At 60.2% G+C, this 15,688-nt stretch overlaps 1 protein-coding gene across 7 annotated transcripts in view; it reads left to right on the top strand.

Moving 5' to 3' along the window:
* The window catches only part of Srcin1 (SRC kinase signaling inhibitor 1), a 58,219-nt gene that overhangs the window by 23,141 nt on the left and 19,390 nt on the right, over positions 1-15,688 (top strand). For 2 of the 7 annotated variants that reach the window (XM_023718058.1, XM_023718053.1), the window contains exons 3-12: positions 348-446; positions 5,950-5,973; positions 9,379-9,574; positions 10,077-10,275; positions 10,564-10,657; positions 11,051-11,910; positions 12,775-12,867; positions 13,069-13,112; positions 13,384-13,571; positions 14,171-14,346. In XM_023718058.1, the coding sequence (XP_023573826.1) occupies positions 348-446; positions 5,950-5,973; positions 9,379-9,574; positions 10,077-10,275; positions 10,564-10,657; positions 11,051-11,910; positions 12,775-12,867; positions 13,069-13,112; positions 13,384-13,571; positions 14,171-14,346 (1,973 nt within the window). Of the gene's footprint in view, positions 1-347; positions 447-2,217; positions 2,280-5,949; positions 5,974-9,378; positions 9,575-10,076; positions 10,276-10,563; positions 10,658-11,050; positions 11,911-12,774; positions 12,868-13,068; positions 13,113-13,383; positions 13,572-14,170; positions 14,347-15,688 lie in introns of those variants that run through there. The other 5 variants (XM_023718054.1, XM_023718059.1, XM_023718056.1 and 2 more) reach the window with 5 other exon arrangements.

Genomic DNA, 15,688 nt, shown 5'->3' with positions numbered 1-15,688 from the left:
CAGGAGAGGGACAGGTGAGGTGAGCTGACGACACCCTTGGGGAGGAGGCAGAGGGAGAAGGGGAAGTGTGCAGGAGACTGGTGTAGTCAGGACCACCTGGGACGTTCAGCTTCCAGGATGTCTGACAGGGAGGGTCCTGTCCCAGGCCCTCGGACCCCTCCTGTGAGAGCAAGCAGACTCCAGGCCCTAGACCAAGGCCCAGCCCGGGGAAGGGAGTCCCTGCACCCCTGTAGTGCGGTAGCTCTGGGCCCGCACCTGCCCTGGGGCTGCCCATCTCTGCCTCACCACTGCCCCAGCGGCTCCTGCCCGCTCCCCCTAATGGGGTGTCCCCCGCTTCACACACACAGGTTGGCGGCTGGACCGTGGACCCTGTGTGCCTCCTCAGCTCCCTCTGCTCCCACCTGCATGGCGACTCCACGCCCTCTGGGGCTGGCCAGCCCGCCCAGGTGAGTCACCCACCTCCAGCTTGGCCTCAGACCCACGGCGGGCTTGGCTTCGGGGAGGCTTTTTGTTTTTTAATTTTTAGAGGGGGGATATTCTGAATTTTTATTTCACCTCCCCCTTTTCAGGAGACTTTTGTGCCCTGTGCTGACATGTCCCCTGATCTTCCAAGTCCCTGCCCCTACCTCCCCCAACCTGCTTGGAGTGGAGGAAGAAAGTTTTTTGGGCATAGTACTCAGAATTTGATTACTTTCCCCTCTAAACGAGAGGATGCTGTCTTGCTCTAAGTTTTCAGGGACCTCTTATCCTTTCCCCCAGTAAAGGTCATCTCAGTCCCCATTTGGGAGCTGACCCATCAGAGTTCTGCATGCGGACCCACTTCCCTTGCTAGGTCCAAGGCTTTACCTCAGTGTTTAGAGGATTAAGCCATCAAGCCTGATTTCCTGGTGGGAAGGTGGCTCTCAGTGTAGTCAGAGGGACACGTAGGACTCCCTGGGCTCCCAGCTCAGGCCTGGATAGGGATATGGGGGAGGGTGACCCAGGAGCGAGGGGTGCCATGAGGAGGGGTAGCCCAGGGAGGTCCGGCCTTGGGGCCGCATAGCTGTGGGCTGGTGGAAGGAAGGGTGGCGGGTCACACACCTGTGCTTGCTGGAGGAGTCATTCAAGGAAAATGAGCTGGGACCAATCAGCACCTAATGCGTTTGCAGAGCACAGCCATTTGAATGGGGGCATAACTGAGCTCTAGCTGTAGTTGGCACAGTTGGCATCGCTCACAGGCATCTAGCCTACTCTCCTTCTGGCTCATTGCCCCATCTTGGCTGAACTTGGGGAACAGAGATGTGTTTGCCTCTGAGACTGGGTACCAAGCCCAGGTACCAGAGTGGATAGGACAGAGAAGAGGTGCAGTGTGCACATGCAGGCTCTGGGTACCCAGGGACCCCAGGGATCCTCGCTAGAAGGAGTGTCTTGGGGCTGTGAGCAGGGCAGGCTTGAGTGACGCTGACGTGGTGAGCTCCTGATCCTGGGGTCATCCAAGTCTCTCTACCTGCTCTGATGGAAGGAAGAGTGGGTTTGCGGGCACCTTTGCCTGGGGCTGGGGAGGTGACTGTGCCCAGGAAAGGTCTTGCTATCACTTGAGCACTCAGTACTCACAGAGTATCGCAGTCCTGCCCCAGGGCTGAGGCAGGGGACCAGAGACGTTGGCGAAGGGCCAGTGTGACACAGCAGGCCAGGATCAGAGGCCATTAAGGGAAGTTCAGCATTTTAGGCTCCACATTCTGAAAGCCGTGAAGTCAGGGCAGAATTAAAAGGGCAAAGGTGCCCAAGCTGAGACCCTGGAAGGGGGGGACTGTGAGCAGGAAAGGTGGCGATAGGTCAGACGCTGGGGGTGGGGACGGTGAAGGGGACCCTGGGAAGGGAACCAGCTACGGCCCCTCCCCCACGCCGCCACCGGGCTAGCCACTCGCCCTCCCCCATCAGCAACCCGAGTCCCGGGCGGCGGGCCTGCGGATCGGGTGACCGCGGCGACGCAGCCGCCAGCCTCCGCCGCGCTCTCTCTCGGCGGGCCCGCGGGGGGAGGGGGCCACGGCTCGATGTGCACGGCCGCGCGCCGCGCCGCGCCGCGCCAGGTGGAGTCGCGGTTACCGGGGCGACCGGGGCCGGGGCAGGCGCGGTGGTGGCGGCGGCGGCGCTCCACTGCAGCAAAGGGCACCGCGGCGGCGGCCGGGGGAGGGAACAGCCCGGGCGCGCGGGCGGGCGGGAGTGGGGACGCCTTCCCTCCCTCCCCGCCCACGCGGAACCGGGCTCAGGGACCCCAGCGTTTGCACCTGTAGCCGCAGGTAAGGGGGAGCGGCTGCGGGGCCCGGGCGACGCCGGGGTTCGGCTGGGAGCGGGGGTCACCGAGATGGGGCCGCCTGCACAGCGGCCACGAGGGGCGGCGCAGCGTAAGGGGCGCAGCGGTTGCGGGTTTCAGATAGTGAGATACGCCCCCCTCCCTTCCCCCACTGCATTTGTGGGTACCGCATGGGTCGCCCCCAGCCCAAACGCAGCAGGCGGGCGCCCCCTCCTCCAGTCCCGGAAAGTCATGACCTTCCCGGGGTGCGCACCCCTCCCCTCTAGCATACTGCAGCGTGGGTGTCGATCGCATGCCGGGGAGGGGGTCGCGCGCGTGTGTGGCCGTGGGAATTGGCTTTGCCCCAAGCCTGGGACGAGTGTTTTGGGGGACTCGTGTTCACGCGAGTTGGAGGTGGGTGTGCGTGCCGGTGTGTGCCAGGCTGTGCACTCATTTCTACCCCTCCTGTGTTTTGGGGGCTCGAGGTCAAGGAGGGGTCACGCTTTCGCTCGTCTACTAACGGGGACGTCAGTCCAGAGGAGGACAGGGACCTGGCTGGCCCCGGTGGGTCCCTTTGGATTCAGCCCCGCCCTCCGAGGGCTGGGTTGGGGGTCTGGAAAACTGCCGCGGGAGAACGAACCCCAGGGCTGGAGAGGGGTGTGTATTCTACACGCTTTAGTTCGCTGGCCTGCGGGGTCCTGGGGGAAGACCCCTCTCCCTTTCTGAGAGCCCAGTAGGGAGAGAAGGTCGCCTTCCATCTTTCCTGAGATCCCGCACATTTGCCAGCTCCGGCAGGTGTTTTTCCTGCCAGTGGTTGTCCCTGCAGGGTTCTCTCCCACCTTGTCTTCCCTGACTCCTCCCCGAGGGTGGGGCTAGGTACGTGGGCCTCCAGCCCTCCTACTAGGCTTTCTGGTGCTGGGAATTCCCTGGGAGCCGCTGGGAGGTGTAGTGCGGGGCTGGAAGATGTGGGGCGCAGGCCCCGCCTGCACCTCCCCAAGGCTGTTGGTTTTGGTTCCTTGCCACTTACTAGTAATTGAGAGCCTACTCCAGACCACACTGGTCTGGGCACACAGCAGGAACCCACAAGCAAGAAGTTGGGCCCAGGGGCCGGGGAAATGGCTCAGTAGGATAAACGCTTGACTGGCAAACACAAGGATCTGAGTTCAATCCCCGGTTCTGCAAAACAAAAACAAAACAAAAAAAAAAAAAACAAGAGATAGGAGTGTCCCCTTTGGAGAGTAGGGTTGGGGTGCCCTGGGAGAGAGGAGCTGGTGGCCTCCCCAGCGGCCTCTTCCCTGCAACTCCTGCTTTGGGGACAAGGAGTTGCCAGGAGACCATGGGCCTGATTCCTGGGAGGCGGGTGTGGAAGTAGCTTGCTCCCCGCTTTCTGACTGAGGGCAGGGCTGAGCCAGAGGCCCCAGGGATTTGATCCGTGTCCCTCAGATGGCCCGTTCCAGCAGTACACATTTGGCATCTCTTCCATCTGTGCTTTCCCTGGGGCTTGATGGGCCTTTGCAGTGACACTGATGCCACCCTACCCTCCTTCTTGGGCTCTGTTTGTGACCCATCCCTGCCAGGTGACTGCATGGGCACAGGCTTGGACCCTTGGTCCAGGAGGAGGGCCAGCTGCTGTGGCTGTATCCGGGTCCTGCTCGTGACCCCCTCTCAGGGGTTTCCAGTCACCTGCACAGGGTAGTGGACCTCTGTGCTGACCTGGAGAGAGGGGCAACTTCGGCCTGTTTGGATCCAGGGAATCACCTCCTTGACATATGATGTGCAGGACATCATAGGCCTGGGTCAACAGAGGTGGCTGCAGGTGCCCTGGCCCAGCTAGGAGGGAGAGGAAGCGCTTTTCCTGAGGCTGTGAGTGTGCACCGCATGCCCTTCTGAGCGTGCCCTGCAGCTGATCCTTTAGGTGTCTGACACTGGGCCGCGTTAAGGGTGCGTGTAAGCGGCCCCAGGGCCTCTGTTCTGGGACTGGGGGCAGTACCCTTGAGAGCACACATGTCCTCAAGTCAGGCCCTGGGGTGCGCGTGTGCATGGGTCACTAGTGTCCCTGGGTTTCTGGGCTGTTAGGGAGACCATCTCTGCAGGTGGCTGTGTTGTGCTGCTGTGAGTGTGCGCCACTCTGTGGGTACCTGAGGGTGGCCTGTAAGATGGCATAGGTGGGTGATGGCGCAGGGTCCTCCCTGCAGCGGTGGCTCCCATTGGAAACCTTCCAGTGCCTTCAACCTGGCTCTGCCAACCCTGTGTGTCCACTCCCTCTGCAACCCTCCCCTCCAAGGCCACCAGAAGCTGTGGCTGGAGCCTGTTAGCACCCCCTGGCACCCCCGGTGGTGGCCTCTGTCCATAGATGACTCCAGCCTTGGCTGGGGTACAGACTTAGTTGCCTGCTTCTCCTGCCTAGCATGTAGCAATTTCTTCATGTTTTGGATCCAGTGCTTGGTGGAGACATGGATTGTGGCACTGGTGTGGGCAACCCTGGCAGGTGAACTGCTCTATCTCAGCCCCTGCCCTGTGTCACCTCCATCCTTCAGGCAAAGCCTCCACCCTCAGTGCCCCCCACTCAACCCCTTTCCACCTCCCCTGCTATGAAAACACTCGGTGGCACAGTACCCACTAACGTGGCATCCTCCCATCAGGAACCTCTGACGTCCCTGTCCTCTGCCAGGGGCTATGAGGCCTGAGGAATCTTGTGTGCTGGTGCCAGGCACCCCAGAGCTGAGCCATCTGCTGCCCTTGTCCTCCTGCTGAGGCTGGCACCGGTCAGCAGGGTGCCCTCAGCTTTGCCAAGAAACAGCCTGGCCTCAGGGCTGCCCCTTCTTTGTCTCTGGCCATCTGTAAGGGCCTGTTGGTCTTGGGATGCAGGGCAACCCCAGGTTACTGAGCAGGAAGCTCCGTCCTCCATCGTAAGGGCATGGCGGGGGCGCAAGGCCACTCCTCCGACAGCTTTCCGGCTGTGGGCTTTGGGCTGGCCAAGCCCTAACTCCCTCGGCTGCCCACATCTCCGTTTCTTGTCCAGGGTGGAGGGTGTTGCTGTCTACCTGCCCCTGCCCCAGGCCTACGGTCCCGTTCTCATCCTGTCACTGGCTCTCTGCCCCTCCCCCAACCTCCTGGGACTCTGGCTCAGCACCCTTCAAAAGCCCAGCCTCCTCCTCGCAGGTTGTGCCACCCCAGCTGGACTTGGGACATCCCTCACACCATGCTGTCCCTTCTGCTGATTGCAACTGTCCTCTATCCCCAGCCACTTACACAAGACCTGGCTCAAATGCCATCTTTTTTGGGAAATTTCCCCAGCCAGCCATAACCAGCTGCCATCACCTCTGACCCCAGAACCTTGCTGTATCATTGCTCTTCTTTGGACTTGTGTGGGTTCTCTGCTTCATGGCTGTCTGTGCCCTTTCCTACCCATGCCTTTCTATTAGCTGGAATTTGGCTGTCGACATCTGGAATATTCTCTCCTGCTCCCACCGGTAGGCTTAGAACCTTACCATCCTGGGGACACCTGGGTGACCAGGTCTCAGTGGAGAACAGGAAATCCCATGCAGCGTTTCCTTCCTGCTCCTGGGAGGGTGGAGGGTCCACCAGCCAGGGCTGAGCACTGAGCTCTGAGGGTCTTGCCTTGCCCTGCCCCCTCCTGGCCCCCTCATAACCATCTCTTCTCTTATTTCCATCAGCAGCCAAACTACTGGAGTTTCAAGGTCAGTGTGAGATGCTTCTGCTGCCATGGCAACTGCATGTGTCCCCTCCCCACCTCCCTTGCACATGCTTGGCACCGGGGTGTGCGTCTGCACGGGCCCCCTCTGGTGCGGGCGGTGGGCCTTGGGCTGCAGGCTATGGCTGCTGCGTCGGGACTCTGGGCTCGGCTGCCAGGGGCTTGGGACCCAGAGGGCAGTTTGGGCCACACCTGCTGGAGATCTAGATTGGAGATGCTCCTTCCCCAAGTTTCTGTAGCCCCAAGGGGTATTTTGGAGCAAGAAGGCTGCCTGCTGTTTCCCTCAACTAGGGAGACTGCTGCCTCTGAGGCAGAGCTGTGCCTATATGGGGGACCTGCTCAGTGTCAGGCAGGACACACAGCCCTGTACCCTAAACCTTTAAGCCAGGGCTGGGGACTTCTTGCCTCCTTGGGAGAGCTTGGATTATCCAGCGCTAGGTGCTGTCTGCCCCTCCCTCTCAGGCATCTCGCCCATCCTCTCCACATTCTGGGCTCAGAACCGGGTGGAACAAGTTCGACTGCTGCTTGAATCCTGGAGTCTCTAGCTCCGGGGTCCCAGGCATCACAGCAGGGTGGGCACCCCTTCCAGACTCCGTAGGTCTCCTTTGCACGCATGTTCCAGAGCACTTGTGAGTCAGGGAATCATGGAGTCGTAGGATCCTGAGTCAGGCACAGTCCCTGGGGAGGACGGAGGGGCTGTGTAGTACTGGTTAAGTGCGTGGGCCTGGTGGTAAAGTCCGGTCTGCTGCCAAGTAGCCAGGGAACTCAGGGCAACTTCCATAATCTTCCTGGTCTCAGTTTCTTCTCTGTAAAGCAGAACAATGCCTGCACCATAGAGTTGTCATAAGGATAGAAAAAGGTGAGAAAAGGCTGGCCCTAGGCTTGCAGGGAGCTGTCAGAATCGGGGTGCTGACAGGGTTCTAAAACTACAATCACCATGGCAGCTTGTAAAACTTCTTGGACCCCAGGCCTCAGCCTGCAGTGTTTACCTCAGTGATTGTGGGGTGTTTTTCTACGCTCCCAAGTCTCCCCACAGCCCCAGTCTGCAGCTGGTCTTTGGTATCTGCAGGTCCTACTGTGACCATCTCATCCGCGGTCCCCTCTGCCTGACCTTGAGCCAGCTCACTGGTCTTGCTGAGACACCTGTGACCATGCTCACTGGCTCCACACAGCCCTGCTGTCTTTGGGGAGCTCTTCTGGGGGCCCATCCACAGTGGCCTCTTCTGCTTCACCCCACCCCACTCCACCCCAGCCAATTCTCCCTTGTGTCTGCTGTCCAGCACTATGGCTGCCAGCCACTCTTCATCTTTGCTAGTGGCCTAATTCACCAGGCTGAGAAACACTGACCTTTCAGTTGCCTGGCAACGCCAGGACCACCAGCCCTGCTCTGGTTCCCCACAGTGCCACAGGGCTTACCACCATTCACAGAGTTGACAGTAAGATGTGGGTGTGGTGGTGTACACCTGTCATCCCTGCACTCAGGAGGCTGAGGCAGGAGGATTTCTGAGTTTGAGACCAGCCTGGGCTACATAAGTGAGTTCAAGGCCAACCTACCCTACATAGTGAGACCTTGTCTCAAAAAAAAGAAGGGGGCTGCTTCCGATGCTGCCCCTTCCTTTTAAGGCACCTGTCACCCACTGCAAGGCACTGTACTTGAAGCTGGAAGCCCTGTGATGACCCCAACTCTAACCTTCTATGTCCAAAGGCCCTCAAGGCCACCTTGGGGACATCTGGGCATAATGCCAACTGGAGAAAGATGTTCTCTTTTCAAGAGTGCTAATCCAATTCGAACATTAAATTGAGTTAATAGGAAGATAGAGATTAATTAGGGTTAATCAGGATTTGGGGAAATAGAGAGCTGAAGAGGAGAATAAATTATTCCTTTTTAGAGATACTTTTTTATTGCTGTCTTTTTTAAATTATAAAAGTAATATATTCTGATTGTGGACAAGTCGCTCAATTTTGTAGAGAAATGTATAAAGTTAAAAATGAAAGCTCTGCACCTGCTTAGGCAGATGTGGGGGCCGGGGTTCGATCCCTCCCTGGGCCATGCTAAATGGCGATTGAACTGGGCGTGGTGGCACATGCCTGTAATCCCAGCAATTGGGAGGCTGTATATAGGAGGATCACTATGAGTCTGATCTATGTAGTGAGACCCTGTACTAAAAAAAGAAAGAAAGAAAGCTCTTTCAGCTCAGAGCTAGCTAATGTTAATGGTTTTGAGTGATTTGTTCTTCAAAATAGACAATTTACAGAAAAATACAATTGGGCAACATGGTGCTTTTTCTTTCTTTCTTTCTTTCTTTCTTTCTTTCTTTCTTTCTTTTTTTTTTGAGACAGGGTCTCAATAGGTAATCCATGCTGGCCTCGAACTCACTTTGTAGCCCAGGCTGGCCTCGAACTCATGGTAATCCTCCTGCTTCAGCCTCCAGAGTGCTGGGATTATAGGCTTGCACCACCATGCCTGGTGCAACCTCCTTTTTGTGACAATAAGTGTATATATACTACACAAATGGATTTGATATGTGTAACACGGAATGGGGCAGATCTTACCCATTAGTTCTCTCCCTTGAAGAAGTGTCCAGCAAGACAGAGCATGGAGTTGTCCCAGGACACCGTCCTCCACCAAGCCAGACCTCACCCTCAGCTGTACCCTCAGGGAAGGGGTGTCGTGCTGGGGCCTGGCTGGCTGTGTGGCAGCTTGTGCCTGGCAGGGAAGGCCCAGAGCCTGGCACGCATGCCATGCGCTCCTGTGTACCACAGTGGACTCTGCGTGCACACTGGGCTAGGCAGGTAGTCTGCTGGCTGCAAGGGGTCTGGGCTGGTTGTCCTGGTCATGGTGAATCAAGGACACTGTCCATGCCAGGTGCCAGCTCCATGAGGCCCACACCTCCCAGCACCAGGGCCCCAGCATTCTTTGCTCTCTTTGCTTTCTCCCTGGGCCCTTCTTTCTGCTCCCCACCCCATTTCTTAATAAATTCGCCGCTCATAAACCCGCCGCTTAATTAATGTCTGGAACTAATGCCCCAATTTGCTCAACGATTCTGCTGCTCACCTCGGTGACAAATTTGTGTTGGTGTTGTTCTTTGGAAGCTTAAAATAGCAGGCATGCCCATGGTGCCCGCTCAGATGGTTTCTTGACTGGCTTCCTGGGGTGCTCGAGTCCGTTGCCCAGTGCTCACCTGCTGGGTGTCCCGGGGAGGCCAGGGCCCAGGTCCAGAGCCGTGGGGAGACGGCCCTGCAGGCACACAGCGAGTCTGAAAGCAGGAGTCCTCCTGGGAGGGAGGGAGAGAGAGAGAGAAAGAGAGGCAGGCTGGCTTCCTGTTAGCTGTCCTTGGCTGAGCAAAGCAGGGCTCAGGCTTGGCCCCTCTCGCTCTGCCCTGCCCTGCAGACCCGCAGCTCGCGCCACACTCAGGGAGCCCAGCCCGGGCTGGCGGACCAGGCAGCCAAGCTGTCCTACGCCTCGGCTGAGTCACTGGAGACCATGTCGGAGGCCGAGCTGCCCCTGGGCTTCAGCAGGATGAACCGCTTCCGCCAGAGCCTGCCCCTCTCCCGCTCCGCCAGCCAGACCAAGCTGCGCTCGCCAGGTACTGCGCAACCTGTGCGCCCGCCTCCGCCAAGGCTCCGCCTCCGCGTCGCTGTCCCGCCCGGCCCCGCGCCTCCCCCTGGCCCAGCGCTCGGTCTCCCGGCCCTCGAAACCTCCTCCCCTCGCTCTCTCCCCGGCCATCCCTGACCGTCCCTTCCCCAGCCCTTCTCTCTGCCTTCACTCTAACCCTGCGGCGCCCTTTTCTCCGCTCCAGGCCTCCCTTCTCTAACTCTGCTCCATCTGCCTCCCAGGCGCTCACTGTCCTCGTCCCTGCTGGTTCTGCCCGACTCAATCCCGCGGCCCGGTCTGGGCTCTGGCTCGAGTGGGTTGAGGGGCCGCCGGCAACATGCGGAGCGCCTGGGTTCACCTCCACTCGGGGGCGGCGTCGGGCCTCAGACCCTGCCGCTGTGGGACGGAAGCAGCTCCCGAGAACCCCCCTCGCTCCCCCGGCGGGCGGCGTGGCGGCGGCGGTCGTGAGAGCCCGCACCGTGTGTCCTTCGCAGGGGTGCTGTTCCTGCAGTTCGGGGAGGAGACGCGGCGCGTGCACATCACGCACGAGGTCAGCAGCCTGGACACGCTGCACGCCCTCATCGCGCACATGTTCCCGCAGAAGCTTACCATGGGCATGCTCAAGTCTCCCAACACCGCCATCCTCATCAAGGACGAGGCGCGCAACGTCTTCTACGAGCTGGAGGACGTTCGGTGGGTGCAGCGCCGGGGATGGGTGGGCGTCCCACACTCCTCCCAACTCCCTGCGAGCCCCCCCTTCTCCAACCCCCCCTCCCCCGCCGGCCCAGGTTAACCAGAAAAGTCTGAGGCGGAGGAGCTGGGCCCAGTGGGTGAGGGCTGCTGTGTGTGGGAATGGCAGGCTGCCCAAAGGACTTAGGAAGAGTTGGGGATCCTGGTCCCTCATCTCTCTGCCTGAGGCAGCTGCTTCTCCACAATGTGGGGGACATGTGGTGACCCTCTGCACCCTCCTCTGTCCCCCAGGGACATCCAAGACCGCAGTATTATCAAGATCTACAGGAAGGAGCCGCTATATGCTGCCTTCCCTGGATCCCACCTCACCAACGGGGACCTCCGGGTACAGCTGGGGATGCCCAGGGCGCTGGGGAGATTGGGGGAGTGGGTCCAGACAGGTGGGGTACATGCGGAGGTTGGGGGCTCAGGAGAGGGGCCATGGGGAATAGAGGCAGAGGGCTAACTGCTAACTGGGGTACCGGAGGAGCCCTCCCTGTCTCCCTGTCCCCATCCTGGAAGTTCTTCAATAGGTCTCTCCTCGAGGTACCTCCTCCCCTGCCCAGCCCACCACGGCGGGTTAAGGGTGACCCATGTCGATGCCTGTCTCCATGCCAGGAACTCTGATGAGAAAGGGCCCCAGATGTAAAAGAACAGACCGGGGTGGGGTGGGGTGCAAGCAAACAGCAGGGACCCTTCTGTGACCCACCCATGGGGTGTTGGGCTGTCTTCCGCGCAGAGGGAGATGGTGTACGCGTCGCGGGAGTCGTCGCCCACGCGGCGTCTCAACAACCTGTCGCCCGCCCAGCACCTGGCGTCCAGCTCGCCGCCCCCGGGGCTGCCGTCTGGGTCGCCTTCGCGCTCGCGCCTGTCCTACGCCGCCGGGGGGCGCCCGCCCTCCTACGCCGGCAGCCCGGTGCACCACGCGGCAGAGCGGCTGGGAGGCGCCCCGGGGGCGGCGCCGTCTGGGGCGCAGGGCGTGAGCCCCAGCCCCAGCGCCATCCTAGAGCGGCGCGACGTGAAGCCGGACGAGGACCTGGCCGGCAAGGCGGGCGGCATGATGCTGGTGAAGGGCGAGGGGCTGTACGCCGACCCCTACGGGCTGCTGCATGAGGGCCGCCTGAGCCTGGCGGCTGCCGGCGAACCCTTCGCCTTCCCCGGCCCAGGAGGGCTGTACAAGCGCGGATCGGTGCGCTCGCTCAGCACCTACTCTGCCGCTGCTCTGCAGTCCGACCTGGAGGACTCTCTCTACAAGGCAGCGGCCAGCGGCGGCGCGCTCTACGGGGACGGATACGGCTTTCGCCTGCCGCCCTCGTCTCCACAGAAGCTGGCAGACGTGGGCGCGCCCCCCGGCGGACCTCCGCCACCCCACAGCCCCTACTCAGGCCCGCCCAGCCGCGGCTCACCCGTGCGCCAGTCCTTCCGCAAGGACTCGGGCTCCTCGTCCGTCTTCGCCGAAAGCCCCGGGGCCAAGACGCGTAGCGGCACCGGAGGCGCCTCTGGAGCCGGCGTGCCCCCAGCCGAGCTCTTTCCCGGGCCCGGGGAGCGCGCCCTTGTGGGTTTCGGGCCACCAGTGCCAGCCAAGGACGCGGAGACCAGGTGAGTATACAAGACGAAGTGTGGTGTGTGTAGGGGAGCAGGCATCGCCAGGGTCTTGGCCTACGGATGCGGTTCCTGGGCTCAGAGGTCGCTGGGTCCTTGGTAGACCTGACATTTGGGATGGAGCAGGGAGGACTTGGCAAGCTACACAATGCTGTTTCCCTGCCATCTGCAAGTCTTGTAGGGGTGAGTAAGAGGATCCCAGACACTGACTCTGGGCTCTAGAAACTTGGGTTTGCATTTGTTACCCAGGCCTCAGTTTCCCTGCCAGTGGATAAAGGGCCTAGCAGGTCCTCTGTAGTGTCTCTCCAGGGAGGACAAGGTCTTGGCAGCCCTAGAGCTGTCCAGCACAGGGAGAGCTGAAGTGCACTGGAGAGGGGTGCTGGCACGGAACAGGGAGAGTGCCAGGTGTGGGCGCATGCCTGCAATCCCAGCACTAGGGAAGCTGAGGCAGGAGGATCGATGCAAGTTCCAGGCCAGCCTGGGGCAAGACTCTGCCTGCTCCCTTCCCCCAAGAAGTCATCCAGCTGCACAATGGGTTCTCTTGCCAGTTCTTCTCAAGGGAGAACACCAAGAAATTCTTGCATTTGCCTGTGGGGGGAGGGGTGGATTTCTGCTGGCACTTTGGGATGGCTTAGGAAAGGAGGTGGGGGAAAGGTGTAGGGGCTGCGAGGAGCAGGGAGAGCTGCATGGGAGCCATGTGCCATGGGGACACAAGGGCTTGGTCCTTAGGCCCGGATCCCTTTGTGTGCTGGCAGCTGGGAGTGGAAGGGTGTTTGCTGTGGTCCCCAACTCTAGGAGACCTAGGCTGGGCAGGAGGGCCCCAGGCACAGGAAGGGCTGCTCAGCACCTCGTCCTCCCTAGGGAGCGCATGGAAGCCATGGAGAAGCAGATTGCGAGCCTCACGGGCCTGGTGCAGAGCGCTCTCCTTCGGGGCTCGGAGCCTGAGACCCCCAGGTGAGCCCCTCTTCAAGAACGCCACTGCCCGGGCCTGGGGCTGGAGTAGAGAGTGGGCCTTAGCAGCTCATAGCTCAGCTCTGTGTGTCACTGTGTGACCGTGAGTCCCTTGCTTCTATGGGACCTGGAGATGACATCTCCACTTTGATGGTCTGGGGCCGGCCTGGACACCCTGATGGCCATTTTCTTTCCCTGTACCAGTGAGAAGATTGAGGGCTCCAACGGGGCAGCCACACCCTCAGCACGTGAGTGACACTGCCTTTCCTTTCTCTGAGCTTCAGTTTTCCAGGCTATAAAGTGGGTATGGAACAGTCACGGCATCAGTGGGCTTTCAGTGGAGAAGTCCTCTTAGTTCAAGTTGTCACTGCCTGGTGCCTTGCACCGCAGTTAGCGCAGAGAGTCACAGTCAAGTGTCTCTGGCTATAGAATGGAGGTAAAGAGGGGCTAAAATCTGCCTTGGCCCCTCTTGGGCTTATTTTTTGTTTCACTTCTCCCATCCTCAATGTCCCTCTGCAGCGTGCGGATCAGGCAGCCGCAGTAGCGGGGCTACCCCGGTGTCCGGCCCTCCCGCACCCTCGGCCGGCGGCGCCCCTGCGGAGAAGCCCACCGCGGTCAGCCGTCTGCAAATGCAGCTGCACCTGCGCGGCCTGCAGAACAGCGCCAGCGACTTGCGCGGCCAGCTGCAGCAGCTGCGCAAGCTCCAGGTACCGCCCCTGCCTGCACGCCCCGCCCCGACGCCTCCTGCAACCCCGCCCCTCCCCCCTCCGAGGCTCCTGCGGAATCCCTCGCCCCTCCCCCTCACTTATCCATCCGTCGTTCCTACAGCCTAACAGTATTCCTTGAGTTGGCCTCCTCCTTCCTAAGCCCCGCCAGTCTGCCTCACCCCGCCTGGCAGATGGTCCCACCTGTCAGGAGCCTGGCACTGCTGTGCCCGCTCCTCATCAGGTGAAGATAATGCGCAGAGACAAGCTGGGGAGGGGGCGGACAGTGACCATCTGGGCCACTGGTAAAATCCTGCCCACCTCTGGGCTCGGATCGCCCCAAACTGTAGCTCCAGTGCTGAGCCCTTCTTCTCAGGCTCGACCCCCAAATTCAGGACGCTCCGAGCTACAGCCAAACACAATCAGGCACAGTCAGGAGGGTCGTACTAGGGTTCCCGTATTCCCATTACTCTCTCTCGCCTCTAGTACCCCAGAACTTCCCCTTGACACCCCCACCACCACCACCTCGGCCCCCCTCTGTCCGGCCCAGTGGAGCTCGCTCTCTCCTAGCCGGGTCCACATATCCGCCCTCGCGCCTGCAGCTCCAAAACCAGGAGTCGGTGCGCGCGCTGCTGAAGCGCACGGAGGCGGAGCTGAGCATGCGCGTGTCGGAGGCGGCCAGGCGGCAGGAGGACCCGCTGCAGCGACAGCGCACCCTGGTGGAAGAGGAGCGGCTGCGCTACCTCAACGACGAGGAGCTCATCACTCAGCAGCTCAAGTGAGCTGGGTGCGGTGGAAGACGGGGAGGGGAGCGGGAGAGGGCCGCCTGCGGCCGGGGTGACCCGCGCCTGGCTTCCCTGGGCGGCGGCGCCGCTCCCTGGCTTAGGAATCACAGTGACGTTGGTTTGTTCTGAAGCCTGACTTCCTCTCCCGGCGTGGCCCGGTTTCTCTGTGACCCACAAACCTCTGAGCATCTGGCATAATTCCCGATGTCTCTCCCTGGCCTGGTGCCTGATTTTGCTGTGGTCTTGCTGCCGGCGGTCGCCTGGCTTTCTGTGGCCGCAGCTTTACCCCTGTGGCCCTCCGCCTGGTTTCCTTCGGGCCCCTTCCTGCCTCGTTCTGGGCTCTGACCCTTGCACAGTGAGCCTGGGGAGCGTAGGGCGACAGATTCCAGTATCCTGGAGGGAAGGAGGGCCGGGACATCCTACCCAGACGCTTAGTCGAGGCCAAGACTAAACGGACCCAAACTTAGCAGACAGCTATCTGGCCACCTCTCCACGGTGCGGCGCCTTGCAGGGAGAGGCACGGAGGGGGCGGCTGGCCGGCCGGGTGCCCGCGATCCGGGCAAAGGGCACTGCTGTCATGTGAAAGTCGGGCTGTATTTTGTGGTGGTGAAGAAGGATATCTCGGATGGACGAGGAGAGTTTATCTAGACAGTAAGAGCCAGTGAGCAGCACAAGCACCTGCGTGGCAAGTGCAAGGTCCGAGTCCCAGTCCCATTCCCGGCACAAAAGCAAAAAAAAAAAAAAAAAAGGCCAAAAGTCAGAACAGTCAACAGGGGACCAGGAAAAGAGTGGCCAGTGATGATTCACGAAAGTACTTTTACAGGACCAAGAAGGAAGTGCTTTCTCTATGGCTATCTGTTAAGATAAGAGAGTTCCTTATCCCTGGGGAAAGGATCAATCCTTCTATAATGAAAGTGACCACACTCTGGCCCCACTCCCCTGCCGGTCTCCAGCTTGGCCACAGGCTGAGCTGGGCTTAGGTGGCTGAAGATGCCTGGCCGTTTATCTCCTAATGCCATCTTCAGCAGATTAGGACTTCTGTGTGCCTTGGTTATCCTGCGCCCCCCCCCACCCCTGTGGGCCGCGTCCTCCCTGCTGACACCTAGTTTATCTCTTGCCTTGCTAAAGGACCCAGGCACCAAAAAAAAAAAAGTTGTATACTACTGGGCTGGGAGATAGCTCATTGGAATAAGTGCTTGCCTGGCAAGCTCAAGGTCCTGAGTTTGATCCCTGGTATCACCAAAAGAAAAAAAAAGTTGCACACTGGGCTGGTGAGATGGCTCAGTGGTCTAAAGCACCTACTTAGAACAAACTTAGCGAAGCACAGGGACCGCG

Source organism: Octodon degus, unplaced genomic scaffold, assembly GCF_000260255.1.
Source record: "Octodon degus isolate 3935 unplaced genomic scaffold, OctDeg1.0 scaffold00056, whole genome shotgun sequence".
NCBI lineage: Eukaryota > Metazoa > Chordata > Mammalia > Rodentia > Octodontidae > Octodon > Octodon degus.
This window is presented reverse-complemented; position numbering and strand designations above follow the sequence as displayed.